General features: G+C 59.0%; 2 protein-coding genes across 5 annotated transcripts in view; one reads left to right on the top strand and one right to left on the bottom strand.

Moving 5' to 3' along the window:
- ATXN2 (ataxin 2) overlaps window positions 1-1,008 on the top strand; it is a 94,405-nt gene extending 93,397 nt beyond the window's left edge. For all 3 annotated transcript variants that reach the window (XM_054594300.1, XM_054594299.1, XM_054594303.1), the window contains one exon: window positions 438-1,008. The gene's annotated coding sequence lies outside the window, so the exon portion shown is untranslated. The remainder of the gene's footprint in view (window positions 1-437) is intronic.
- SH2B3 (SH2B adaptor protein 3) lies at window positions 987-23,175 on the bottom strand. 2 transcript variants are annotated; one of them, XM_054594304.1, is made up of 7 exons: window positions 22,383-23,175; window positions 2,604-2,705; window positions 2,429-2,520; window positions 2,253-2,347; window positions 1,928-2,145; window positions 1,664-1,835; window positions 987-1,494 (listed from the first exon to the last, which is right to left on the bottom strand). In XM_054594304.1, the coding sequence occupies exons 1-7, from the start codon at window positions 23,115-23,117 to the stop codon at window positions 1,199-1,201; spliced, it is 1,710 nt and encodes a 569-aa protein (XP_054450279.1). In that variant the 5' UTR covers window positions 23,118-23,175; the 3' UTR covers window positions 987-1,198. The 2 variants fall into 2 exon arrangements, with proteins under 2 accessions (XP_054450279.1, XP_054450280.1); XM_054594305.1 differs by having other exon boundaries at window positions 1,928-2,142.
- Window positions 23,176-26,007: the final 2,832 nt, after the last annotated feature.

Here is a 26,007-nt window from a genome sequence, read left to right as displayed (position 1 = left end):
GCGCTGCGGCCGTGAGCCCCTGGGCGTGCGCGCACGCTCTTCATCACGTGAAGTGGGACCAGCGGGGACAGAGCGCTGACGGGGGCCGTTATGGGCACTGCTCCTGAGCCATGGCACCAGAGCCCTAGCTTCTGTTTTGGCTCAGGAATGAGTCTAAAACTTTGTGGGATAATTTAATGAGCCATCAGATGCCGGGGAGTTCTGAGCCAGCCCTGTGGCTGAGGGGTTTGCGAGACGGGCCCAGGAACCCTCCTTCCCTTCTCACCTGGCCCACCCCCAACCCTCCCTCAGTTTAATGCCCACCATAAAGCCGCTGTGAAGCAGAGTCCTGTTTTCCACTCATAAGGCACCAGGGTAGAACTGTAACTTGCCACCCTATTTCAGTAACTGCCTGAATTCCCCTGAAAGGGTGATACGCTCCACTTCTCTACATTTAGGAAGGACAGTGGCTACTCAGCAGCCGGTGACTGTCCTGAGGATGCAATAGACAAGGAAGCCAGGCGCGCTGGCTCGGCGGGGGAACTGGTCAGGTAGGGTTTGCATAGCTGTCTCTACAAAAATCATGTGTATTGGTTCAGGCAGTACGATGAATAAGCAATGGTTGGTTTAGTTTTGAAACCTGAATCCTTTGAAAAATTTATCTGAGGTAAAATGTTTAAACTCATTGTTGACCTTGAGGCTGTCCATCTGCCAGAGCTTAGTCATCAGGACAAGAGTGGCCACCTGGGGTGGGGGCGCCACGGGGCGGCCACGTGCACTGACGCTACAGTGGGAAAACCACGAGAGAATCCAGGGCCTGTTAGTGTTTTGGGCTCCCTGATGACCCCCCTCCCCCCAAGCAGAAAGTCTGCCATCCGCTGTGACAGTGTCAGTGAAAAAGAGAACAAGTTCCCACTGCCAGGTCTGGCCCTTACCCTGCCCCAGCCCCAAGAGGGATGGGGACAGGCCCTAGGGACCCAGGGCAGGGGCCAGCGGCATCTGTGCACAAGACCTGTATCTGTAAACAATAAGGAGAAAGCCAAGTTGAAACTTAGAGGGGGCCCTTTAACAGGCCTAATAGAAGGGTCACACCCAAACTGGAAGGAGCAGTTAACAGTGTCCCTTGACTCTGGAAGGAAGGGAAGTTACATTCACAAGTCCTGTCTCTGTGTGCTGTGGGTGCCCCTCTGGGCGCCTGGGGGGTGGGCCCCACCGCCTGTCAGAGGGGCGTGTACTGATTGTCTATGGCCCGCAGGTGGCTCCGGGAGGAGGAGTCCATGTCGTAGTCTGAGTCCCGGGCTCGGCTGGCGGGCTCAGGCTCCAGGTGCCGCAGGCTGCTGGCCAGTTCCTCTGGCGAAGGCACCAGGTGGAAGATCTGCTCTGGGGGAGAGGAGCGGCCTGGCAGGCCCTCCGGGCCAGGCCCCCGCGGACAGCCAGAAGGGCTAAGGTGGGGGAGGCCCAGCTCTGAGTCCCAGCGAGAGAGGGAGAAAGGGAACAGGACAGTGTTGGAGGAACCTGCGGGACAAGTGACAAAGAGACCACACTGTCAGTCTTCATGGGGCAGGAAGGTGTTGGAAGGACACAAAACAAAACCTCTGTGTCCCTGGGTTTACAGCAGGCTTTCGCCCTCTGCCTGCATCCCTGGGCCGGCCACCCCCTTGATCAAGGGGCACTGGGTTCACACCTGGCGGCTGGGAGACAACTACCACGTAGCTGGACAGCCGGACGTCGCAGGCGGCTCCGCACTCGAGTGGGATGGGCGAGCGCTGGAAGTGGTGGAGCATGTCCATGACCGAGGGGAAGTGGAGGTGCTGCACTCGGCACTGGCCCCGCTCGGTCAGCGACAGGCGCAGGTGCTGTGTGGGAAGGAGAAGGGTGGCTCAGGCCATAGCCCCTAAGGGCCTTGAACTTGGGGTAAGGGTACAGCCCCACTTGCTCTGCCCCCTACCTTGGCTATGCCCTGGAAGTTGAACGTGAGCACGTACTCCCCGCGCCGTGTCTCACTCTGCCGTACCAGGAACACTCCGTGAGCGTCAGGGCCCTGCAGCTGAACCAGCTGAGCCGCCTTCACGCGGGAGATGGGGCCGTGGAACCAGGGGTAGCAGGACAGGAAGTGATCTGTTTTCTGGCAGGCTGGGTCCAGCAACCCCCCAGGAGAAGCCCCTGCTAGAGAAGAGGGGTAATGGTGACCCCATTGTGGGTGCCTTTATACCCTGGGCTGAGGCTGGGTAGGGACACACGCGGAGCACAAAGGCCCAGGCCCACTCACTGACCTTGGTTCAGGGACTCGGTGCTTCCCCTTGGAGAGCTGGACGTGCCAGGCGCAGGCACCGAGGGAAGGCGCACCTCTGGGTCTGTGCTCTCCAGCCTGCTGGACAAGAGGTGGGTAAGGCTCTGGGCAGACCAGGGTCGGAGAAGCTGTGCCAGGAGCAGAGTCAGGGCACCTCACCCTTGGCCTGTGCACTCCCGGAGCTCAGCCATCCAGGAAGTCAGCTGCTGCTCGTCTCCCACTTCAAAGATGATGTCTGTCCTGTCCTTCACCTGGTGGGGAGAAAGGGGACGGCTGTGTGGGATCCTCGAGGGGTGTATGTATGGGCCTGGGGGCAGAAAGCTGCGTCACTCACCTTCAGCACGAAGGTGTAGAGGTTGTCGGGCATCTCAAGGCGTGTGCAGCGCCGGACCTCCTGGACACTGGAGCAGGCCGCATGCAGCGCGGGCTTCGAGCTCTAGGAGACCAAGGTGGAGGCTCGAGGCCTGCCCCTGATGGCCCTTTGCCCACCCAGGCCTCTGTGCTTTTCTTCTGAGTGTGCGCTCATGGTGCTGCTGACCAGGCACCCAAGTCTGGAGGAAGGCCCAGCATTCTGGCTTGCAGGAGCTGTGGAGGGCCCTCCTAGCCTCCGCAGCACTCCCCACACTGAGACCCCGGAAACCTATGTGAGCTGGGGACCAACTCCCCTTCCCCTGGACGGGTGGCCAGTCCAGCACGGACATGTGCTTGCCTGCTGACGTCCCTTCCCTTCCTGTTGGGGAGTAGAGTGCCTTGTGCGGCCACATCACAGGGACTGCCTGGCCCTGAGCACACACCCAGAGAGGGGGATGGGAGGGTAGCTAACTCAAGCCCATTTCTCTCTCGGGCTGACGGGCTCTACCAGGGGCCCCAGGTCTTTGTCGTGCCTTTAGCTCCCCCCAGTACAGGTTTCTTCTGGCCTAACAGCAGCCCTAGGAAGCAGAGCTATCCTGCATTTTACGAAAGAAACGCAAATCTCGGAGGGAAAGCTGTTTGACTCAGGAAGGGAAGATCAGGTTTTAAACACTAGAACATCAGATTCCCAAACCGCACGAATCCGTCCTGCCTTCAAGTCTCAGGACAAGGAGGGGTTGGTTCTGCTACAGGGCGGGGGAGGGGGCAGAGAAGCTTCGCCACGGGCCTTCAGCCCGCGCACCCAACAGGGCACGGTCTGGCAGGGCCGGCCCGGTTCCTGTCAGCCAGAACCCAGACAGCCCAGGGCCAGGAGTCTGCCATGACATCCCACACACTGGGTTCAGAGTAGGTGGGAAATGGTCCCCAAACCCTTTGCCAGCAACGGTGGCTGCTTCTAGTAGAGGCTAAAAGAAAATAACTGGAAAGAGCCAGAGATGGGAACTGGACTGAGGCGGCCCCGCTGGGTTCCCTGCCTCCAGCAGCTCTTCCTCAGAGCCAGGAGGGAGCCAGGCGCGCCTGGGGTGCACCGTGACCCCTAACAAGCCAGCACAGGGTGGGGCGATGGCCAAGAGCCAGGCTTTGGGGGAATCCCACCCCCACTGACTCTGCCCAGGAGGGCACATCTCGGCCAGAAGCTGCCTTTTCAAAGGTGGTGTCAGAGCCGATCCCCATAGGCATATGCCTAACCATGTGGTGGACATGCAGGAGGAGCCAGGCACCTCTGACAGGAAGATGTGACCCCAGAGCCAGCCACCTGCCTTCAGCCCCCTCCCCACCAGCAGGGATGCCAATAGACAGAGTTGAGAGGGCAGCCAGCAAGGAGGAAGGGTTGGCCACACTGGGGTTCCTCCTGGCCCAGGCCCTCCCCCTCAGCACGTCTCCTTGGAGGGCGCGGCCTGCCCGCACTGGCAGCCGCTGCCGTCCAGGGAGGCAACAGCAGCTTGAGGAACCGTTAGCGTCGACCAGGTTTTACTGCGTCGCCTCCCTGGTAGTGAAAACAAGGACGGGAAAATCCTGGAGGGGCTGCACAGCCAACAGCCAGGCCCAGCCCAGGTGCTTTCACCTTCCCAGCTTCCCTCCCATGCCCCCTGTGTCCCATGGCCCCTCCTGGGAGGCAGGCGTGGGCAGCAGGGTAGCCTCGCACAGCACTGGCAGGCACACCAGCGCACGCGGGGAGCAGGGCCTCTGCGCCCCGGCAGCCTTCACAGCCAGCCAGTCCCTCAGAGCCCTGCTTCCTGTCTGCAAAGTGGGGAAGGTACAAAGGGCTATTTCCTTCCTTCTCCTGCTTCTGCAGTTGGCCCTGCCTGGCCCTCACCCTCCCTGCTGGCTCCGGGCCTCAGGATCCCTGAGAGGAAGTGGGCCAGGCCAAGAGGGGAACAGGCCTAGCCTCCCTTTCAGTTCTGCTCCGGGCCTGGCCCTGGTCCCAGCCCCAGTGAGTGCAGAGATTAAGCAGCAAAGCCACTGGTTTCACTCTGAATGTGGGGCCCTCCGTGCCAGCTCCACCCCCTCCAGCTGAGGAACTGCTGACCCGGCGGGCAGTGGTAGAGAGAGGATTCCCCCTCTGCACCCACGGGGCCGCGGCTGCACAGATGATGTCTGGCTCCTGGCTGCCATCTGCCTGCAGGGCGAGCCTGACCCGGGCCCTTCCCCGATCCTCTCGGCAGCCCTGGGTGGGAGCAGCCTCAGTCAGGCATCTGTCTGCCCCAGAGTCACGCAGCTCTGGGCGCAGGGCTGGGCTCTGAACCGGCGGGACTGACTCCACGCTGCCCGAGACTGGAGGGGTAAGTGCGAGCATGAAGCCAGGACAGCCGCACCTGTGGCTGGGAGCACCAGCTGGTGGGGGGCGGGGGGCGGGGGGCGGGGGGGCGGTGCCGACAGGGGCCGTCCTGGTGGCGCGAGATGCTGGCAGAGAAACGTGATGGAGAGAAGTGAGCCCACACTCTGGGGCCCTGTCAGCAGCCACAGGCACATTGGGGGCTTCAGGTGCCCCCTCACTCACACGCTCTATTCCACCTGCCTTGGAGAGCAGGCCAGGCCAGGCCAGCGAGCGGCTGCTCTCCGGACCCCCTCAGAGCCGCACTGCTTAGGTAATCAAAACAGCTGTACCACTCCAGGTGGTTGTGGTCCAAGCAGAGGAATCACCAGCCACGACCTGCAGCGTGTACTCTGGCGGGGGGCAGGACCTCTGTCTCCCAACATCCAAAAAGCTGGCTTCGTTCTTACAGCCACGGTGACTCCAGTGGGAATAACCCATTCTTAATTGTGGCTGCTACAAAGCTCAAAGACAGAGGTGCAAGACAGCTCTGACAGTCTCCTCACAGAAGGGCATACTTTCTACAGCTCACCCGATCTGGGCTTTATAATTCCCTCATCCCTCTGGGCCTTAGGGTTTGGTCCTCACCCCTCCATTGCTTGTATAAGCCTGGGTAAGTGGCTCAGCCCTCCTGCCTTTGCTTTGTCATCTGTAAAGTAGAGCTGTGTCATAGCCCTCTCTTCACTGGACTGGTATGGTGACTGGCTAGGGGCTGGGGCCCAAGGCCAGCCAAGGTGGGTAAAGCTTCCGTGGGTCCCCAACAGTGCTGGTGTGCAGGGCAGGTGGCCCTGCAAGCAGCCTGGGCCCAGGGAACACGCCTGCCCTCTCCCAGCGTTACAGACCCTGTTTGTAACCGCCCCTTTACCATCCTGCAGTGAGATTCAGTTAACTTACCTACATAGCCTGAGATAGAGGGAGAGTAAGCAGTGTAACTTAAAATAAAATGAAATGTACTTCACTGTGACTGCAGGGAATACAATGATCTGTTTGGGTGCTGCTTTGTTTTTAAAAACTAAAGAACATGAAGGAGCCAGAGGGCAGGGTGGGCCTGGGAAGACAGTCTGTTCAGCAGACATTAAAACTGGACAGAGGCTTCCATGTACTCTGTGTAAGGTGGAGCAAGTTCTGGCTCTCGGTTTGCCATCTGGAGAGGGTGGTGTGGATAGCTCTGCCTCCACCCACGGGTCCCCCCATTTCCCCGGTCTCCCCCTGACCCAAGGGCCCCTTATCACTATCACTGGAGAGGCTTTGAGCCTCAAATATGCGGGCAAATGAAAGCGACAGCTGGACCTAGACCTCCCCTTCTGGAAACCACCACCACCTGCTGCTCCTGCTCTCTGTGTGCTAAGCGGAAGGGGCCTTGGATAGCCCTTCCGGAGTCTTCCAAGGAAGGTGCTGGGCTGCACCCTACTCTGCCATGTCCTCACAGCCATCCTGAGTGGGGCCTGTTGCCATTCACACCACTGAAACCCCAGCAGAGGGGCTGGCCACACCCTCATGGAGCTTCTGGTCTACCAAGGAAGCAGGCTACCCAAAGGGAAGGAGACAGGGCCAAGGCAGGCAGGTGGTAGATGGTGAAGGCTGACTTTGCTGCATTAAGAGCAGGACTCAGCTTCCCTGGCCTGGGAATGGCCTTTGCAAATGCCCTGAGGTAGGGAAGCATGTGGGCCTTTGTGTACCACAGTTAGGGGTTACTGTAGGCCCAGACGTCCCCACGGGGCCTTCAGACTGAGGGAGTCGGTTGGGGTTTATTTAAGGCAAAGGAGGGAAGTGGGAGCTCATGCTAAATTCCTCGACAGAAGCAGGCCTGCCCGTGGGGCCAGGCCCAGCTCTGACCACCTCCTGTGTGGGAACGGAACAGCAAAGGGCCTGGCACAGGGGGCTCCATGGTACGGGCAGGCCAGACCCTATTACTGGCCTTGTTCTATCCACAGCGACCCGCCTGGCCAGTGAAGGGGCCTTTGTCCTCCAGTGAAAGCCTAGAGGAGAGACCCCCCCATCACCTGGCATTCCCCAGGCCACACCAGCCCCTGGCAGCCTTGTCTCTGCAGGCTTTGGGCCCTCCTCTGCCGAAGGGTAGCGGTGGCACAGGAAGTAGGACACCGTACACGGCTGGGGGAGGAGTTCAGGCCCCACACAGCAGCCACGCCCTCGAGCTGGCATCTTGGAGGCACCAAGCCATCCCTCTGCCACTACTGCATTTGGGGCTTTGTGCACGGCACTAACTACCGCCTCAGTTGACACAGGGAACAGCAGACAGGGCCCTGCTGACAGCCCGTGAGTACGTGAGGATGGGCGCTGTCTTGGCTGAGGCCCTGGAAACTGAAAGGCTCAGCCAGCCCCGGATCCCAGTCATGGGTAACTGAGTCCCCCCCAGCCCAGTGCCCAGAGTGGATGCTGCCCAGATGAACGAACAAATGACAGGCAGGTGAAAGTCATCGTGGAAAATGCTTACTCAGGTCTTACTGATTGGGAGCAAAACAACCTGAAAAACACATACACACCCTCACCCCCCTTATTCAAAACAACCTGAAACACACACACACACACTCTCTCTCTCTCTCTCTCTCTCTCTCTCTCTCTCTCTCTCTCTCTCTCTCTCCCCCCCCCCCCTTCCCCCCTTATTCCAAAAAGGATTTTAGTCAGCTTACAGGGACACTCAAGCGAGGGAATTGCAGCTGCCACAAGTTTATGTCTGAGCTTCCTGGCAGCCAATGCAAACGGATTTCCCAAGAGAAGGCAGCTCCTGTTCACAGCACTGCGTTAAAGCCTCCGGCAAGTGTTGGAGCAAATAATCCTGTTGAACCCACGTGTTCCCCAGACTTGGGGCCTCAGTGTCCTGCTAGAAACCCTCGCCCAAGCCCCCACCTCTGCAAGGTGGGATCACAATGCCACCATCCTCCCGTGAGAATGTGGCAAGACACTGGGTGCAGAGGTGCTCACAGTGTGTATGGGAAAGCACTGGGGGAACAGCCCCAGGTCGGGATGAGCCCCCAGGAGCCCCGGCTCTGGAAGCTGTGATCTGCTCTAGCAAAAGCCCCTCCTGGAGGAAGCTGCCCTCCTTTGCCGCTGCCCTGACCACTGCATCAGCTCTTGGCTGTCCCCATTGCTTGACCATGCACTCAATGAGGCCTCCCTGCTCCCCTTCCATCTCTGTGTCTTCTGCAGAAGGTGGAGAGAAAGTTAACTGGAGGCTGAGGGAATAGCAAGGGCCAATGCGCAGAGGCCAGAAACCACCACTGAGTCCACAGGCTGCTAGCAGGGCAGTTGGCTGGGACTAGCCATGATGCCGATGCCCTCGCGCACCCTTCAGTGAGTGCCTACCGTGTGCCTAGTGTCCACTAGTGGCTTCTGGGCTGCTGAATTCACACTGGCACCATTTCAAAAATATTCTAAGTTTCACAGAAGAGAGCATCTCATCAGGGAATGGAGGTGCTGAGGCCAAAGAAGGAGGCAGGTCATTTTTCTGAGTAAAGGACGACCTTTGGTATTAACTATATGGTGATACTCCAGTGAGAACACACTCACCACCCAGCTCTGGGCCATCTGTCTGTCTGAAGACCAGTGCAGCGGTGGGCCCATGACCCCCAACAGCCAGCCCCGGAAGCTGGTGTTTTGTGCCCACCTCCCAAGCGAGGAGAAAAGGCTAAAGAAACCTCTGTGGGCAGAGTGCGAAGAACACATCGCAGCCTGCCAGCCTGGAGCTGTGGAAAGGGGGCCCGTTAACGTGGGCCCAGTGGCCACCCCTCCCACAGGCACCAGGGAACTACAGGAGACCCGAAGGAGGCAGAGGGGTTGCTCACAGGGATCCCCCATGATGGGATGAGGAGTCGGAAAACACGGTGACATCCTGCATCCCCTGAGGTGGCCCCATCAAAACAGAGCTGCCACCTGTCAGTTCTACTCCCAGACACATCTGGCTCCTCCAGCTGCCTCCCAACTGCCCCCACTCCCCACCCCCTGCAAAACTCACTTGTGGGCCTCTCTGCACTAAGCAAGGAAGCCCAAGGCCTCACTGTGGTCCACGGGCCCCTGCGCGACCTAGTCCCTGTTAGCGCCTTGACCTCGGCCCCCCCCCCCACCAGGGCCTTTGCTCCGGCTGCTCCTGCTGTCGGACAGGCAGTTCCCCCAGAGCCGCACAGACCTGGAGCTTCTGCGACCCTTCGCCACTCTGGAGCCGCCTCTGGAAGGCCCTCGCTGAACACAGGTCGACACGCGCACATCTCGCCATCACACAGCCCTTGCGCTCCTTCGGGGCACTCAGCCTGTGCAGCAGGTGCTGGGAGGGCTTCTTGTTCACGTGGGAGCCCCGGCCCGGGGCCCAGGGTCTGGTGGGTTGGACGCGCTCCATTTTATTCCCACAACAAATACTTGTCGCAGGCCTCCCGTTTGCCAAGTACCGTGAGTGCTTTGGGCCAGTGGGGCTCAGAGCACAGCCCCGCTGCAGCCCCCTTCCCTGGGGGCTCCAAGGAGGAGGGGGGGGATGCTCGGGGTGGGGGGGCTGGGCACCCCAGGGCCCTGACCAGCGACAGGCAGGGAGAGGACCAGCTGGGGAGAGGGCTTTTGACCCCCGCCCTGGCGCAGCGACTAGCCCTGTGGCACAGAAGAGGTGGAGGCCCTGAGGGGCAAAAGCAGCTGTCCTACCCCAGTGGGGCAGCTGAGGGGGGCTGGGGCCTGGACCCCCGTCTGCCTGGGTCAGGGGCCAGGCTCTCCCGCTGCAGCTCTTGGTGGAAAACACCCCCCTCCTCCAGGGAGCCTTCTCCGGTCACACCACGGTCACTGTGACTCCTGAGCCTGGGGCTTATCATCCCGGCCACCGTTTCCTGACGATGCAGCCGCCCCCACCATCTGACTAGGGGTTTCTCCGTGGGTGGGGACAGGGCACCAGGCCTGTTCTTGGCTGGGGCCCCGTGCTGGGCCTGGTCACACGGACGGACCGGGAGCTGCTGGGCGGCGGCCAGCCGGCCCTCAGCTGTCTGCAGAGCAGGGGCAGGCATGGGGTGTGGTGCGCCGTCTGCCCCTGCTCACGGGCCCCTCTGGGGGCGATGAAGGCAGGGAGCCAGCTGCAGGCACAGACGGAATCCTGGGTGTGCAGGTCGCGGTCCCTTCCCTGCTCGGCCCCCGGCCCAGGCTGCACGCCCCAGCCACCCCCCCCCCCCCGGCTGCCCTTCAAAGGCCTGCCTCAGCCACTTTTTCTGGGTGACCCCTGAGCAAATCGCTTCATTTCTGTGCATTTGCTACCTCATCTGTAAAATGGAGGTGATCATGGAACGCGTCCCCCAGGCTTCTGTGAGGAATCTGCCTGCTGCCCTGCGTGCACAGGAGCCCCCTGACGCCGCCCCAGACTCCCCCCTCCCATCCCCACAAGCCAGACCTCCCCCTTGGGCTCTCTCCACAGAGGAGCAGGAAAGGGATGAGAGAAGCTTCCAGAAAAGCCACATGGTCGAGTCAGCCTCCCCTCTTTCTTAGCAAATGAGAGCCCCCCAAGAGCCTTCCAAGCGCCAGAAACAGAGACCTCTCCAGAGCCAGGGAGAAACCGGAGACGCAGACCCCCGAATATAAGCAGCCCACTCACAGGGCTTCCCCACCATCCCACCTCCCTCCTCTGGGCAGCTGGTACCCCAGTTCACACCCTAAGCACCCGAGCTTTGGAATTCTGGACCCTCCCACACTTGGACCCTCTGAGGCTCAAGGAAGTCGGGGGGCGGTAATTATCCAAAGATGCTGGGACTGATGGGCTCGGGGCCTATCTGAAACCTCATGTGCAGGGAGGTTCCCCTCAGGTCCATAAGGGTCCCCCCGATGTCAGACTCACAGTGACACGGTTACAAAGCTGCCTCTCAGGGAGATGGAGACCCCCCCCCCCCCCCACAGATTCACAGTGACAGGGCCACAAAGCTCCTCTCAGATGCTGGAACTACCCCCCACAGAGACAAACACCCAGAGACAGAGACCCCCATACAGAGACAGCCCCCCCAACACACACGCACAGGACCGGCCCGCAGCCCCCACCCCGAGATGCGAGTGGCGCCCTGCTGTGGAGGAGCCAGCTGTGAGGACCAGCCTGCACTCCTCTCTGAGGCCGCCCGTGGGGGGCCACACCCAAGGTGAGGGTGACCACCCCGGGAAGTCCTCATGGGCACGACTGAACAGAACCGACGAACTGATCACCCACTGGCACCCTTCACCAGCTCAGCTCATCTCCGGCTCAGGGTGACAGAAGTCCAGGCTGCGTCCCGGCTCCCCTGGGAGCCGGACATCCTGGGACAGGGCCTTGTGGGGCAGGAATGAGGGCGCCAGCTCCATGCTTACTAGCCAGGCCACGTAGTGACACCTCCTGCCTTTGTCCCCTCTGCCCAGGCTGTGCCCTCCACACAGGCCACCATTCCTGCCAAACTTTTTGGTGCTCAGGGTGGCAGATGAGGCTAAACGACTGGCCCGGGAGCAGAGCTACTCTGAAGGGTGAGCTGTCCCAGGCTGCTCAGCAGCCAGTCTCGATGATAACGCAGTAATGGGCCGGGACCACGACCGCGGGCACCGCGGCCTCGGAAGTGTGCGGCCTGCACCCAGCAGGCCCAGAGCAACTGTGTTTCTGGAATGGGGTCAGAGGCCCAGCCAGCCCTGACCTCTCAACCTGCAGCCAACCAGCTGCTGCCAGCCCACACCTGGAGTGCCCACGTCCTGCTCCTGGCGTCCCTGCCAGGAGTCCTCCCTGTCCCCGTGTGGCCAGTGGCCAGTGTGTCCTGTCCCAGCCTGGTCTTTCCTCACGCAGTGCTACTCACCGCCACCTCAGCCCCAAGACGCTCTAGGCCACAAGGGCTCGGCTGTGGCAGCCCCTCCAGATGGCAGGGGAAGCCATGGCTCTGAGAGGCCGTGCCCTGTGTCTGGGCCCTGAGCCCTGGGGAGGGGCCGTGCCCAGCATCAAACCTGGCACTGACCCTGGCCTCCCTGTAGGCTCCGAGGACCCCACACCCCAGGAAAACAGATGGGCCCACGGAAGCCTGTGGGCGACCACGGTGGGTGTCATAGGGCCAGGGGTGCCAGAGCTGCTCAGCCCCCAGGGACCCAAATGGTACCCGCCTCCCAGCTCGGCTGCAGCGCCCAGCCAGACTTGGGGAAGCCCCTCAGCCCAGCCTGCAGCCCGGCCGGCCCCAGCATCTGCTCTGCGCGCGCAGAGAGTGGAAAAAGTTGTGGTTGAAAAAACAACAAATAACCTCTGTCACTTGCCTTGGTGGGGGCGTGAGCTGGAGGGGAGGGGGCTCGTCATCACCAAGATCCCCAAAAGCCCTGGACGGTAGCCACCGGCTGCCTTCGAAGAATGATGATTCAGAAGAAGTGACAGCTAAGGGCCCCCGGGGCTGGAGGGGCTGTGGGGGTGCCAGGAAGGCCCGAGCCGGCAGCGCCCCGGGCTGGGCTGACAAGGGGGCCCAGACGCTGGCCAGGTCACAGCTGCGGCCACCAGACCAACACTCACCGCCTTTCCAAGCTCAGCCGAGCCCGACCTGTCATATCTTAGCCTGCGTTTCGTGGGCATTTACTATGTGATATGCCTTGAAACACAGCCTCTCGCTGACATCAAAAAAACAACAGGAAATCACACCAGCCACAAAGCAAAAAAGCCGGCTGGATTAAATAATTAAAAGTGGAAAACAAAACCTGAGTGATGATCTGATCCCAGGCCTTTCTGAGAAAACGCAAAGAATGAAACCATCAAGGAAAAGATTACTGTTATTTCACTGTTCGGACTTAAAAACCTCCAAAAGCTAAGAAACTCAGGATCAAAACTGAGAAGTCAAATGGCAAGCTAGGGAAATCTCTGCATCATGTGACAGGGAACTAATGTCACGGAGGAACTCTTGCTGAGCAACGAGAAAAAGGCAGCACAGGAGACGAGCCCACAGAGCCGATGGCCTACAAGTCACAGAACATGCATACGACCAAGAAACATAAGAGAAACAGCCAAGGTCTGTAGGAACAGAGTCAATCAGTGGTTGTCAGGGGCTAGGGTTTGGGGACAGGAAGTGGGTCTGACTGCTGATAGGCACAGGGTTTCTCTCTGGGGTGATGGAAACGCTGCACTTGAACATGGTCAGTGTTGTGTTATCTGAACCATATCTCAGTCCACCCATAATCAGAAAGGACAAGATGCCCACTTTTCACCTGGAAGCTGGCAAAGGGTTTCAACCTAATAGCCAGTGCCAGCAGCACCGGCGAGGAACAGGCGGGTCAGGGGGTATCGCCTTTCTGGAAAGCTGTTGGAAAAGGGTATCTCAGAAGCTTTTAGAAGTGGCTGGTGAGCACATGAAAAGATGCCCGAGGTCATCGGCTATCAAGGCAATGCAGAGGAAAACCATTCAGGGATGGTGCTAATCAGAAAGACCAGCAATAGCGAGTGTTGGTGAGGAGGTGGGGAAATTGCTGGCGGGAGTATAAAATGGCTCAGCGCTTGGCTAACCAGTCTGGTTAGTTCTTCAAGAATTAAACACCAAGTTAGCATGTAATCCAGCAACTCTACTCTGTAGATACAGACCCAGGAGAAGTGAAACCACATGTCCACACAGAAAGGATACTGGCACGCCTCGGTTTACTGTGCATCACAGATGATGCTTTTTTTTTCCACACACTTCTAAAAGCCAGAAGACCCTCCTCCAGCAAAAAGGTTGCAACTCGCGTGGTGTGGGAGGGGCCCACAGTAGCCTTGCTGCCTGCCCCTGCCCCAGCGCTCCCAGCACCTGGCTCCCAACAGCCCGATGTGGGAACCTAACGCCCACCCAGAGACGGGGGATGAGCAAAACATGAACCTTGAAAACGTTACGCTAAGTTAAAGAAAACAGTCACAGAAGTTTACATATTGTCTGATTCCATTTATGGGAAAAGAATCGAAGAGGCAAATCTAGAGACAGAAAGCAGCTCAGTGGCTGCCAGGGGCTGGGGGCGTGACTGCTAATGGGCGCGGGGTTCTTTTGGAGATGATGAAAATGTTCTAAAATTAGATCGTGGTGGTGGTTGCACAACTCTGCAAATGTACCAAAAACCTGCATACACTGAGACACATTCATTCTATAGCATGTAAATGATATCTCAGTGAAGCCTAGAGAGCGCGGCACTTGCAAGCTTTAGAGGAGCTCCCAGAGCCTCGCTGGCCAGCACTTCCCCTTCTAGGAACTTCGCCGAAGGAAATAATCAGAGATGAGCACCAAGGTTAATGGATGCAATGTTCATCACAGGGTTATCTATTTGAGCAAAAGAGTCAGAAATGATTGAGATAGGACTCTAGATAATAACAGATAAATATATCATGGCCTAACTGTATAAATGAAATACTGGGCAGCCAGCATTTTAAAAAAGACATTCTTGGAAAATAGTTGAGAAAACAGAAAACCGTTCAAAACTAGTAAGTGGGAAAAAAAGCAGGTAGACACATGTCAGTGCCACAAGGGCTGGGGGTTTTGTCCAAAAGTCCCCACCTGTATTTCCAGCACTTAAGCCAGTGTCTGGCACACGGCAGAGCTGAGGGAGAGGGCACCGAAGGAACTGCAACTTGGGGGGAAAGTTAAAGAAATAGAAGAGAAAAAGACTACAAAGACAACCACCAAAATGGAAACGCTGACTCTCTCTGGGTAGTAGGGTTGTGGGTGGTGTTTCAGTTACTTTTTTATAATTTCTTCCATGAGCTTTATTAATTGGAAAAAAAAAAAACCAGAACCAAAAATATTAGGAACTCAAACGGGGAGGCCCTCCGCAAGTCAGTTTCCTAGATTACACGAAGATTTGAGATGAGACAAAGCAGGGCCCCCCGTTCCAGGTGGTTCCCAGAGAAGTTTCTCTCTCTGCTGCTGCTGGGGACTTTCGACACCCTTCACCCCCACTCAGTGCAGTCAGGGTTCAAGTGAGGCCTGTCACTGGACAACCCCAGGCAACAGCCACCCGAGGGAGGACCCAGGGTCCCCCGAGCACGCCATCACCCATGGGTTCCAGAGGCTGAGGTCCATGCCCTGAGGAACTCAGTGGCCTCCTCCCTGGCTCAGGGAGGACATAGGAAAAAGGGGTGTGGGGCCCCAAAAAGGAAGCTGAGGCGGCCCCTCCTGCCCTGGGGGAGGAAGCTACCCGCCCCCCCCCCCCCGCCCCGACAGGGCTAGCCGCTCAGAATGCAGAGATCTCTTCTTGTGCATTTCGGTTTCCTTTCCATTCACAAAGAAGTGGGCGGGGGATTTCCAGCAGCGCCGCCCAGCTTGAGGGCTTGTCAGCTGGTGCCCAGGCCGGGAGACTGTGAGGCCGGCCAGGGGCTGCCCATCCCGGGAGTGCGGCTAGGGGCCCGCCTCTGGATCTGGCCACTTCCTCCACAGGAAGCCCCTTCTTCCGCCTCTCAGGGTGGGGACATCGTGCCAGGCCCTCCCTGAGCCTGTCTTGACTTTTAATCACCCAGCAAGGCAAGGACTGACATTGTTTTCCAGATGGGGAAACTGAGGCTTGGAGAGGCCAACGTGTCAACCAATGCTCTCTCTGGCTGCCAGTCCACAGCCCAGACTCCACGTTGCTGGTCTCGTCCAAACCCCAGTCCCCTAAACAAACAAAAAGAGAAAACCAACTTCCAAGAAGCTGGTGGCAGCAGACAGGCCCCGTGGAGCAGGAGGGGACGTGGAACAGCCCCCAGAGGTGCCAGGGACTTTAATAAGTGATAATAAATAAATATTGTTCCCGCCCCGTTGGAATCGGGGCCCTTTCTCGTCCGCGGATTCACAGGATTCGAGCAGAAAGGAAGCTCGCCGATACCATCTGCCCGCGGTTTCAGCGTGGTCGGGGCTTTCTTCTGCGCAGTTTTCAAAAACGACCTTGCACGGAACCCCAGTAAGGGCCAGACGGGGTGGCTGTGTGTGCAGTGGGCGGCCCCACGGGAGCCCTGCCCACCGGCATCCGTTCCTTCCCTCCGAGTCCTGGGAGGCCAAGGTTAAGACCCTTGGTCGCCCATTTCACAGTTCCGAGAGGGGCAGGGACCCACGTGGGCCCCTGCAGCCAGGGCCGGGCAAGGACTGGGTGTCAGTGTCACCCTCGGGGCCCCTGCCCCCGGCTCCTCTGGGAGAGGGTGGGGCTGGGCAGCCGCTGGCCTCTGCAGCACCTGTCTCCCCACTGGGACATCAGGGCTCTGGCCCATGAAAAGCCACCAGGCTGAAGGTGGCAGGCAGTTTTTCTGCCTGTTTTGGGGCCTAAACACGGAACGTCATGCTGAATGCTGCCACCTCCCCGCAGTGCGGCCCTGGACAAGCCTCACTACTTATCTGTGCCCCGGTCCCCTGATCTGTGAGATGGCCTCATCATTGTCCCCAGACCACAGGGCCTGTGGTGATTCCATGAGATGTTCAAACACAGTGCAAGTCCCGTCAAAAACAACTGATAAAAGTAGTGACAACAAGTGAGCAGCTTCGCTTCGCTAGGCAATGGCATGCTGGGTGCAGCCACCCCGTGAGCACCAGGACCGGGGACCAGGGGCAGCTATTTTACTTGAGAAAACGGAGGCACAGAGAGGGAAGGCAGAGCCTCTCCCACCCGGAGGGGCAGAGGCAGGAGCCCGCAGCCGCCCCTCCGCCCGCCGCTTCCTGCCTGGCCCTCCTCCTCCTCCTCCTCCTCGCACTCCTGCCTCGAGGAAACCACCAGGCCTCCGGCGGACGGACGTCCCTTTCTTTCTGCTTCCTCTTTCCCACACTCGGGGACGCGGCTCCAGGCTCAGGCCCCAGCGCCCACACCACAGCCACTTCGGCCTCGGTGTCCTCGTCTGTATCATAGGTGCGGTGCCAGTGTGAACCCCGAAGGGTCACGGGGAGCAGCGGGTGGGCCTGCTGGGTGCTCCCCCAGGCGTTCACGGGCACCCACTGCCTGTGTGGCCCGGCTGCTGCTGGGCAGGCCCCGGGCATGGGCAGGGAGCTGAGGGGACCCAAGGCCTGGGTTGCCTCTTCTCACAAACCCGGTGCCCCAGGCTGTCTCCCCGGCTGAACTATGTGCTCGTGAGGGTGGAACCAGGTGGCCTCCTTCCTGGGTGTCCAGGGGCCCAGGAAGTGCTTGCTACCTGGATGTGGGGGCCCCCGGCTGCCCCTCACTCACCCAGTCAGCACTTAGTCTATCTGCAGCCTCCCCCACGTAACCACAACCCCCCAGGCAGTCACTGTGACCGTCCCTTTCTACAGATGAGCACCGCTGAGGCCCAGCGTGGTCAGGTCACTCGTCCAAGGGATCCCCGCTCAGAAGAAGCAGAGCAGGGAGGACCCTGAACCTCATTGCCGGGCCCACCCCCAACCACCCCGAGGCCAGCAGGACCAACCACTCCCAGTCAGACCACTTCTTCCTGGGTGCACACGAGCCCTGGAGTGTAGATGAGGGGGCTCAGGGCTGTGGGCTGAATCCCCCGAGGTGTCCTCTACTTCCTTCCCCTACCTCTGCTCTGGGCCTCAGTGTCCCCATATGTAAAATGGTGGCATTGGACAAGATGGCCACAGGGAGCCTTTCCTAGTCTGAGAACTCAGAACAGAGGCCCTCACCAAGATCGGGCCACTGGCTGAACGCCACCACCGCCACGCTACTCAGTCCTCCTGAAGACCACTAAGCGCCAGGGGCAGCCCAGCTGCCTGGGCTCCAGCCCCATGTCGGCCACGCGAGAGCTGAGGGAGCCTGGGCAAGCCACCCACCCTCTCGGCCCCAGCTCACCCCCCAGGAGCGGGGCTCAGGGCAGAAGCTCCCTCGCGGGGCCGCGGTGAACGTTAAGTGGAGCCAGGTCTGACGGTGCCGGGTGGAGAGCAAGTGCCAAATCAGCGCTGGCTAGAAAGGCAGTTTCACCAGCGGCCAGAGCCCCAGCCTCACCCCGGGTACCGGCAAGGGAGGCTGAGGCTGGGCCCCCAGGTCCGGCAGGGCTGGCAGGGCTGGCAGGGCTTCGAGATCCTCTCAGACGGCCCGGAGGCCTGGGAAATGGGGAAACTCAGGCCCAAAAGAGCAAAGGGCTGGCCCAAAGGCCACGGCCAGCTGGTTTGCTCCCTGTGGAAACGGACCCCAGCTCCCCGGGTGCCTGCCCCACAGCCAGCCACCCCGTCGCCCAGGGGCCACTTCTGTCACCGCCCCTCCAGGGGCTCCCACCGCCTCCCTGGGCAGAGCGCAGTGGGGACAGGCGGGGGTCCACTCCACGTGATAAGGCCCCGCGCTGCCGGACCCACCAGCTCTGGAAAGAAACCAGGAATCTGGATTTTTATGTGAAATCTCTCCATTTTATGCTTTTAAATGTTGGCAGCCAATCCAGCTTTCCTATTTTCTATCAACTGCTGAGCAGGGCAGCGCATCCCAGGCCTGGCCGGGGCTGGCACTCTGCACGCTCCAACACGGACTGGGGGCTAGGAGTGGGGGCCTGTTGGGATCAGGGGGACCAGAGGCACCAGAGGAGAGGCAGGTGCCAGGAGAGTGGTGACCGGAGGATCTTCTGGACACAGAATCGGGTCACACTCTCCCATGACCGCCCAGAGGCCGACAGTTCCCAGGGGGTCCCTGTCGCCCGGCCCGGTGCTGGGCTGCCGCTGCACGCGTCTCAGTCCTTCTGGGCCGAAACCCTCCCTGTGCCCCCCAAGGCCCCACCTAATGCAGCCCGGCCACTTTCCCAACCCCACCCCTCCTTGCTCCTTCCACTCCAGCCCTGCCTGTCTGGCTGTTCCTCAAAGATTCCTGGTTCGTGCCCACCCCAGGGCCTCTGTACCTGCCGTTTTCTCAGCCTGGGACTCTCACCCAGACCTTTCAAGACCGGCACCTTCTCTCACCTGGGAGGTCACCTCCCGCCAAGGGGCCTTCAACAGCCACCCTCTGGCTCTGGCGGCCGCAGTCCTGGCCCACCCCCACCCCCGCCAGGCCAGCACACAGTGGAACATGGGCTGTCCCCTCTCCTGTCTGCCGGCAGGGGTGCTGCCGCGGCTCCTCCACTCCCCGTGGACCTTGGGAGGCAGCCACAGACGTCCCGCCAACTCCCCGCAGGAGCCTGCCGAGAGCCTCCGCTTGCGCCCCTGCGACACGGCGCCCCTGCTCCGGCAGCCCGCAGAGTGACCCTGCGTCACAGGCGAGCAGGCTGCGGTTCTGCGTGGGGAGGCGACCGGCCCGGGGTGGAGGCGCAGCTGGGACCCAGCCCCATGAACTGCCAGGAGCGACCAGAACGGCCTTCTCTGTCAGGCCAGACACTGCGGGGAGGGGCTGCAGGAGGCCCCGCCAGGACTGCTCCCATTGCGGGCGATACTCCAGGTCAACACGGCAGCCACCAAGCCTAGGACAGGGCCCAGGCAGCCTGGAGGCAGGAGCCCCACACACCGGCTTCTCGGGGCCGGACCACCACTGCTGAGCCTGGGGACTTGGCCTGGGGCCCCGACTCAGGGTGCCCAAAGAACAGGAGGCTTGATGGGACCCAACCAACCCTGGAAATGAATCTGTGTTCCCAGCCCCACAGTCGTTACCATAACAACCACAGTGACAACACTGGGCGCTCCCGTCAGGCGCCCAGCAGATGCACTTGCCCAGTGGACACGTGAGCCACGCGATGCGGGCACCATGAATGGGCCCCTTGTGCAGAGGGGGAAACTGAGGCTCGGAAAACTGATACCACTTGCCTGAGGCCTCCACGCTGGGAAAGAGCTAACTCGTTATTCCAACTCGGGCCCTTCTGACTCCTGACACCTGGGTTACCGAGACGGTTCATTTTAAGCTGCAGAAATTTTTGAAAGCGAAGTTGTACATGGAACCCCACACTATCATGCAGATAAGCAATGTGTTTGGGCCGTTAGTTGCCTTTCATGGTGTCACAGACTTCAACAGCGATGAGAAAACCGAATTTTTATCTGCACTTGTGTTTTTCCGACAGCTTCCCATTGCGTTTGGAATAAAATGCTAACTCCGGACGGGAACCTCTGCCCACACAAAGTGCCCCACGGCCCAGCTTCCCTCTCCACTCCCCCCGCCCTGGCCTCATCTGTTCTTCCTTCAAAACACACGGAACAATTTCCCACCTCAGGGCCGTGCCGATGCGGCTCCCTCCGCCAGGGGCGCCTAGAGAGCCTCCCTGCAGGGTCAGGATCTCAGTCCAAAGTCACTTTCTCAAGACTCACTGTGCAACTTCGGGATTAGTGTGGTGCTGCCACAGGGACAGACGCACAGGCCAATGGGACAGACGAGTCCATAACACTCAGATGACCCCTGGGGTGAGGAGGCAAACAGCACTATAACACAAAGAATCATGACCCCCCTCGTACCGTACACGAAAACTAATTCAAGATGGACTGTGGTTCAAAATGGGGACACCCAGACAATGAAGCTTCTAGAAGAAAGGCCAAGAAAGGGCTTCATGACCCTGGATAGGCGAAGATTTCTTAAGCAGGACACAAAACCCACCCACTAACCATAAAGGAGAGCGATCGATAAACTGGACTTCATTAAAGAACTTCTGTTCATGAGAAGGTTCCATTTTAAAGGAGGAGAGAGGCAACCAACTCACAGAGCAGGAGATGACACTTATGATACAAAGGACGTGTATCTAGAATATATAAAAACTCTAACAAGTCAATGAGAAGACGGATGAGTCAAAAAAAACAACAAGCATTTCACAAGAGTCCATTCCAATCTCCCACAAACATATGAGAAGGTGTTTAACCTCCTGAGTCATCAGGAAAATGCAAATTAAAGGCACAGTGACACCGGTGCCCACCCAGCAGAGGGCTGAAATGAGAACTCAGGCACACAATTGCACGGCCACTTTGGAAAAGTTTAGAAATTTCTTACAGAGTTAAACTTGAACTCGCCGTGGGACCTAGCAAGCCCACTTCCAGGACTCGACCTCAGAGAAATGGAAGCATCTGTCCCCACAAAGACTGGCAGGAAACGGTCACAGAAGCACCATTTGTCAAAGTCCCACAGTGCAAACGACCCAAATATCCACCATCAGGCGACTGGATAAACTGATTGCTGTGCATCCACAATGAAATACTACTCGGCAGTGAAAAGGAATGACCTGTCAACACACGGGGGGAACGAGGACGATCTCTAAAACACTGTTCTGGGCAAAAGATGCCAGACATAAAGGCAGCATGCCGCGCGACTCCCCTGACATGAGGTTCAAGAACAGAGACAGGTCATCCATGGGGCAGGAGTCAGCGCCGGCGGGGTCACCGACCTAGGGAGACACACACACACACACACACACACTCATGGAGCTCCAGGTGCAGGTCCCACACTGGTGTGTGTGCAGGTGACACCACAGTGACATTAGAGGGACAATTACTTCACTCAAGAGGACTCTTTGACAATACCCTGTCCCAACCACCAAGTCGGGACCCTAGGTTCCTTCTCAGAGGCCCCACCACTCTGCCTCTAGGACACAGTACGTATTTCTAAGTCCATGTCCACTTGGGGGTTTTCTCCTTTGACAGCCCTGCCAGGCTCCCAGTTCGCCCTATACCTAGCATGTGCGCTCAATAACTCTCTTGAACCAATGAACGAACAACTGCCAGTCTCCTGACCTAAACTGTGACTCCCGAGGGCTAAGATTGCGGCTGCCTGGCTCACTCTCGAGAGTGCAGAATAGGACCACAGAGAGAAAAGAGTTCACGAAAGCCGCGAGGTTCCATCAACCAACCTGACACACCTGGGTCAGAGATGGAACAGGTGTGTGGAACAGTGGCCCTGCTGGCTCAGCTACACAGCTGGAATTAAATTAGTTGCAAAGGGAAAAGACAAAGCTGTTAAAACTTTAATGAAAATAAGACACCCACAAAGCATGGGGGGGGTGCACTCGCAAAGTGAGTCCACAACGGTTTTTAACCCCTTAGAGAACAGCCGCCTGTGTGTCACGGTCAGTCTGGGTCAGGGTTCCCTAGGACCTTGGACTGACCTGCCACAGCCCAGGTGACAGCACATATGGCGTCCCTGGATAGTCTACAAAATCCCTGAACTGCACTCCTTGAAGCTGCCAAGGTCACCAAAAGCAAGAAACAGCAGGACCAAGGGTCTGCCACAGCCACAAGGCGCCTAACAACCGAATCTAGCCCTTGACAGAGATGGGGCATTAGGGGAAAATTAACAAAATCCAAAGAAACCTCAAAGTTTAACAGTAGTGACCACCGTGGGTTCCTCAGTTTTGACAAAGGCACACACACAGTAATGGTAGCGTTAGGCAAGCTGGGCGCTGCGTACATGGAAACTCATCACTATCTTGGCAACTTTTGTGTAAATCAAATGATTCTCAAAGAAAAGTCCAGGTTTGAAAAGGTGTACGTCCCACCAGGCACTTTGCGGCCGCCCACCTGCTGGAACACGGAGGCCCACCCTCACCTGTCGCCACCCACGCCCCCGCAGAGCGCAGCAAGGCCCGCGCCGGGCGCTTACCTTGGGCGGGTCGAAGAGCTCCAGCACGCGGTCCGCGCCGCCCTCCGGACCCCGGGCGCGCCGCAGCGCCAGCCGCCCCCGCTGCCAGCGCGGCCCGCTGTCCATGGAGGCCTCGTCGGCCAGGCTGTAGCGCAGTGTCGCCTCCTTGAGGGCCTCGGGCGGCGGCTCCCGGGCCAGGCTCCAGGGCAGGAGCTTCCTGGCCAGTCCGGCCTTGGGCCGGGCCTCCCCCGCGGTGCCAGCTGCCGGCACCTCCCCGGCCGAGCGGCGGCGGATGATGTGGCGGAGGCTGTGGCGCAGGTGCTGGAGGGCAAAGGGCGTGGACGGCCGCGGTGGGGCCAGCTCCTCCGAGCTGCGGGCCTTGGGCAGGGCCGGGGCAGCCGGGCCCGCCGGGCCCGCCTCGGCTCGGGGGGCCTCGGCCTTGGCCGGGGGCCCGCGGCCCGCTTCCCGGTAGTCGCGAGCCGGAGGCCCGGGCGCCCGGCCCTGGCGCACCTCGCGGCAGAAGTAGAGCTGGAAGAGGTCAGTGAACTGCAGCGACACGAGCTCGGCGCGCAGCGGCGCGTGCTGCGGGTGCTCGCGGACGAAGAGCCAGTACTGCCGGGCCAGCTCCCGGGCCGTGGCCACCGCGTGCAGCTCGCAGAACTCGCTCCAGCCGCGTGGGGCCGGGGCTGCGCTCGTGGACGAGGAGGCGGAGGGCGTGGAGGAGGCCGCGGAGGGCTGCAGGGCGGGCCCGTTCATGGCGGAGACCGAGGTGGCGCGGCCAGGCTGAAAGACAGGTGGGGACAGGCAACAAGGAGTGAACACGCAGGTGAGCACTGGCCACTTAAAACCACTACCGGGGACTGATCATTCACCAGGCACCACGTCAGAAATCGAAAATTACTCATATTACTTCACCTAGTGCTGGCGAAGATGCAGCGAAATGGGCACTTCCCTACCAAGTTGGGGCCCCCTTAAGAGGGTCGGCCTTTGGGGCGTGGGGGGGGGGGGCGGGGGCAATGCGGCAGGATCACTTTCAGACCCAGTAATGCCACTTCCAAGTACTCAAGAGAAGTTTTAGGACAACCCCCTGCTAGACAGTTCCTGCTCCAACATTTAAAATAGGGAAAAGTAAATACAACTGTTAAGCAAAAAATTTAACTTCCACGGCTGAAAGTCTTTTTAAAAGAAAGGGTTTATTAGGCCATTACTAGCCAAAAAGAAAAAAGAAGCGGATGAATGGTCCGGGGCGTGGAGTTCAAACCTGCGGGCAGCGCGGGTCGGCAGGAGAGACCAACGTGTCCGGGTCCTGGAGGTTTGCCAGAGTTTTTCTACATCAAGTGTGTGAGGGTGGGGTAGGCGCCGGTGGGTTAAGCCTGGTCTGGAAGCGTTTACTTTAGCTACAGACAAAGCTGATGCAACCCCTCCCACCCCCACCCACAAAGAAAAATGTTTGCTCCTGTGGGCAGCACATTAGACACTTCATGTGTAAATTAGAAGCGGAGGCTCCTGGGGTTCGATAATCACTTGGAAATTAATCCTAAATGTCAACAGATACAAAGGAATGAGAGCAGATTTCCGTCAGCACTGGCCCACAGCTCTAACTGTTCTGTCTCTTTTGCTCTCGGGCTGTTGGCATTTTAACTGAGAAGATCTCAGACTTTTTTCTTGTCGCCACCTAAATGCCCGTCGGTCAGCGACGGCGGTGCACCTGCAGGCTCGGATGCCCGGCAGCAGCGGGGGAGGGGAGGGAGATCCGCGCCGCCGCCGCCTCTGCGAGGTCTCCAGGGGACACCGTGAAGCAAACAAAGCAAACCACAGAGCAGCGCGCCGGGCGCGAGCCTATCCCGCCCCCCCCCCCCCCCCGCCCCGTCACTCACACACACACACACACCCCACCCCCCACCCCCCACCCCCAAACTGCCGATTCTGATGGCTACAGAAAGGTGCGCAAGTGACGGGCGAGAAGGGCGTGGCTGGAGCAAACCCGTCCAGAAACTGTGGCGACCTCTGGGGAGGAGCCAGCATTGGGATGCAGGGCGAAAAGGAACCAAGTAGCCCAGGAAGACTGCAGCGACGTGTGGCGAGAAAGTATGGTTAACGGCACAGAGCCTGTTTGCTAGAGTCCCTGTGTCCCACGGTGTCTGAGTTGCCCCTCCGGCATTTTCCTGCCAGGTGTGTCTGGCTCTTCCTCAACTACCTGTGAATCCCCCATTCTCCCTTCTGAGATCTAATGCTCACCCCCCGCTTTCTCCTTTGTCCAAAAATGTCTTATATACCCAGTGTTGCCTCACTGTCTATGGAATTTCATGCTTACGTGAATTCCCCAAGCACATGTATTCAAACTTTTTCTCCTGTTTAAAAAAGAAGAAGAAGAAGAAAGAACACGGAGCCTGGAGGCCGAGTTCAAATCCCAGCACCACCCCTGTCTGGTTGTGACCTTGGGTGAGTTCTCTGATTTCTCTCTGCCTTGGTGTCCCTGTCTGTTAAGCGGGGACCATGACTGTATTGAGTCAATTAATGTAAAGGCCTCAGAAACTAGGTAAAGCTTAATAAGGGTTAGCTGCCTTTATTGTTATTTAAATGTTACAATGTCAGTGTATTGTTGCCAATAAATATAAAACAAATAAAGAGGAACAAACTAACTAGACTCCCAAGAGGTAGGAAGATATTTCCTGCCCTGGTATTTCCTGCTCAGCCAGTCCTTGCCCTCCCATCCCAGCCGGGGCTCCCAGCCTCTAGGTCCCTCCTCAGGCACATCTGAAGGGCAGAAGCCCCCCACCCTCTGCTGTCCGCGGTGCTGAACCCCAGAGCGCCCTCGTTACCAGCAGTGCTGGCCACCTTCCAGCTGGACCATGCTGGGCTCGGGCCCCCACTTGGGACACATAATCATGGCTGCTCATTCGCCTGGCCCCCAGATATTACTGAGGGCCTACTATGTGCCAGACACTGTGCTAGGCCATGGGGATGCAGCAGGAATCCCAACAGAAATGCCTGTTCTTCTGAGGCTATGTTACACACACACACACACACACACGTATGGGCTGGGGGGCTCCTGACACCTGACTGGACCTCTTTAAACCCTGGGTTCCTCGTCTGTCAAACAGGGAACAGTGTGGTATCAGCCACATAAGATGGTTGCAAGGAATCCTTAAAAAGGGGACTCAAATGGAGATCTGAGCCCAGAAATTGGGGTTCTTTCTGCCACCCCACCATCTCCAGACCACAGAGGTGACACTGCAGCTGATCAAAGCAGGACACCCAGATAGCACAGAGTAGGTGCCTCTGCCCCAGGTGGAAGGGGGCTGTGCACATCACAGGGTCCTGGGCTCTTCGCACTCGGAGGTGGGAGGTGTGAGCTGCTCGACAGAGGGGAGGGAGAGGAGCCTCGTGCGCCCTTGACCAGCCCTTGACCATCGCACTCTGAGAACACAGACCCCTTGCTGAAGGGCGAGGGTTCTGCCTGCAGAGGGGCTGGGCGTGGCCTGGCCCCAGGTCAACCCTGCAGCTGCCTTGACACAGGTGAGGCCGGCGCTGTTGCTCAGGCTGGGGACTAGGGCTCTCAGATTCCAGGCCCAGGTCCCTGCCCCACTACAGGACTCTCCGGGAGCTGCCCTCACCTGTTCCAGCGGCCTCTGGGCGACTGCGC

This window comes from Pteronotus mesoamericanus, unplaced genomic scaffold (assembly GCF_021234165.1).
Source record: "Pteronotus mesoamericanus isolate MK-2021 breed Mesoamerican mustached bat unplaced genomic scaffold, CSHL_Meso_final scaffold_507, whole genome shotgun sequence".
In the NCBI taxonomy this organism is placed as follows: Eukaryota; Metazoa; Chordata; class Mammalia; order Chiroptera; family Mormoopidae; genus Pteronotus; species Pteronotus mesoamericanus.
This window is presented reverse-complemented; position numbering and strand designations above follow the sequence as displayed.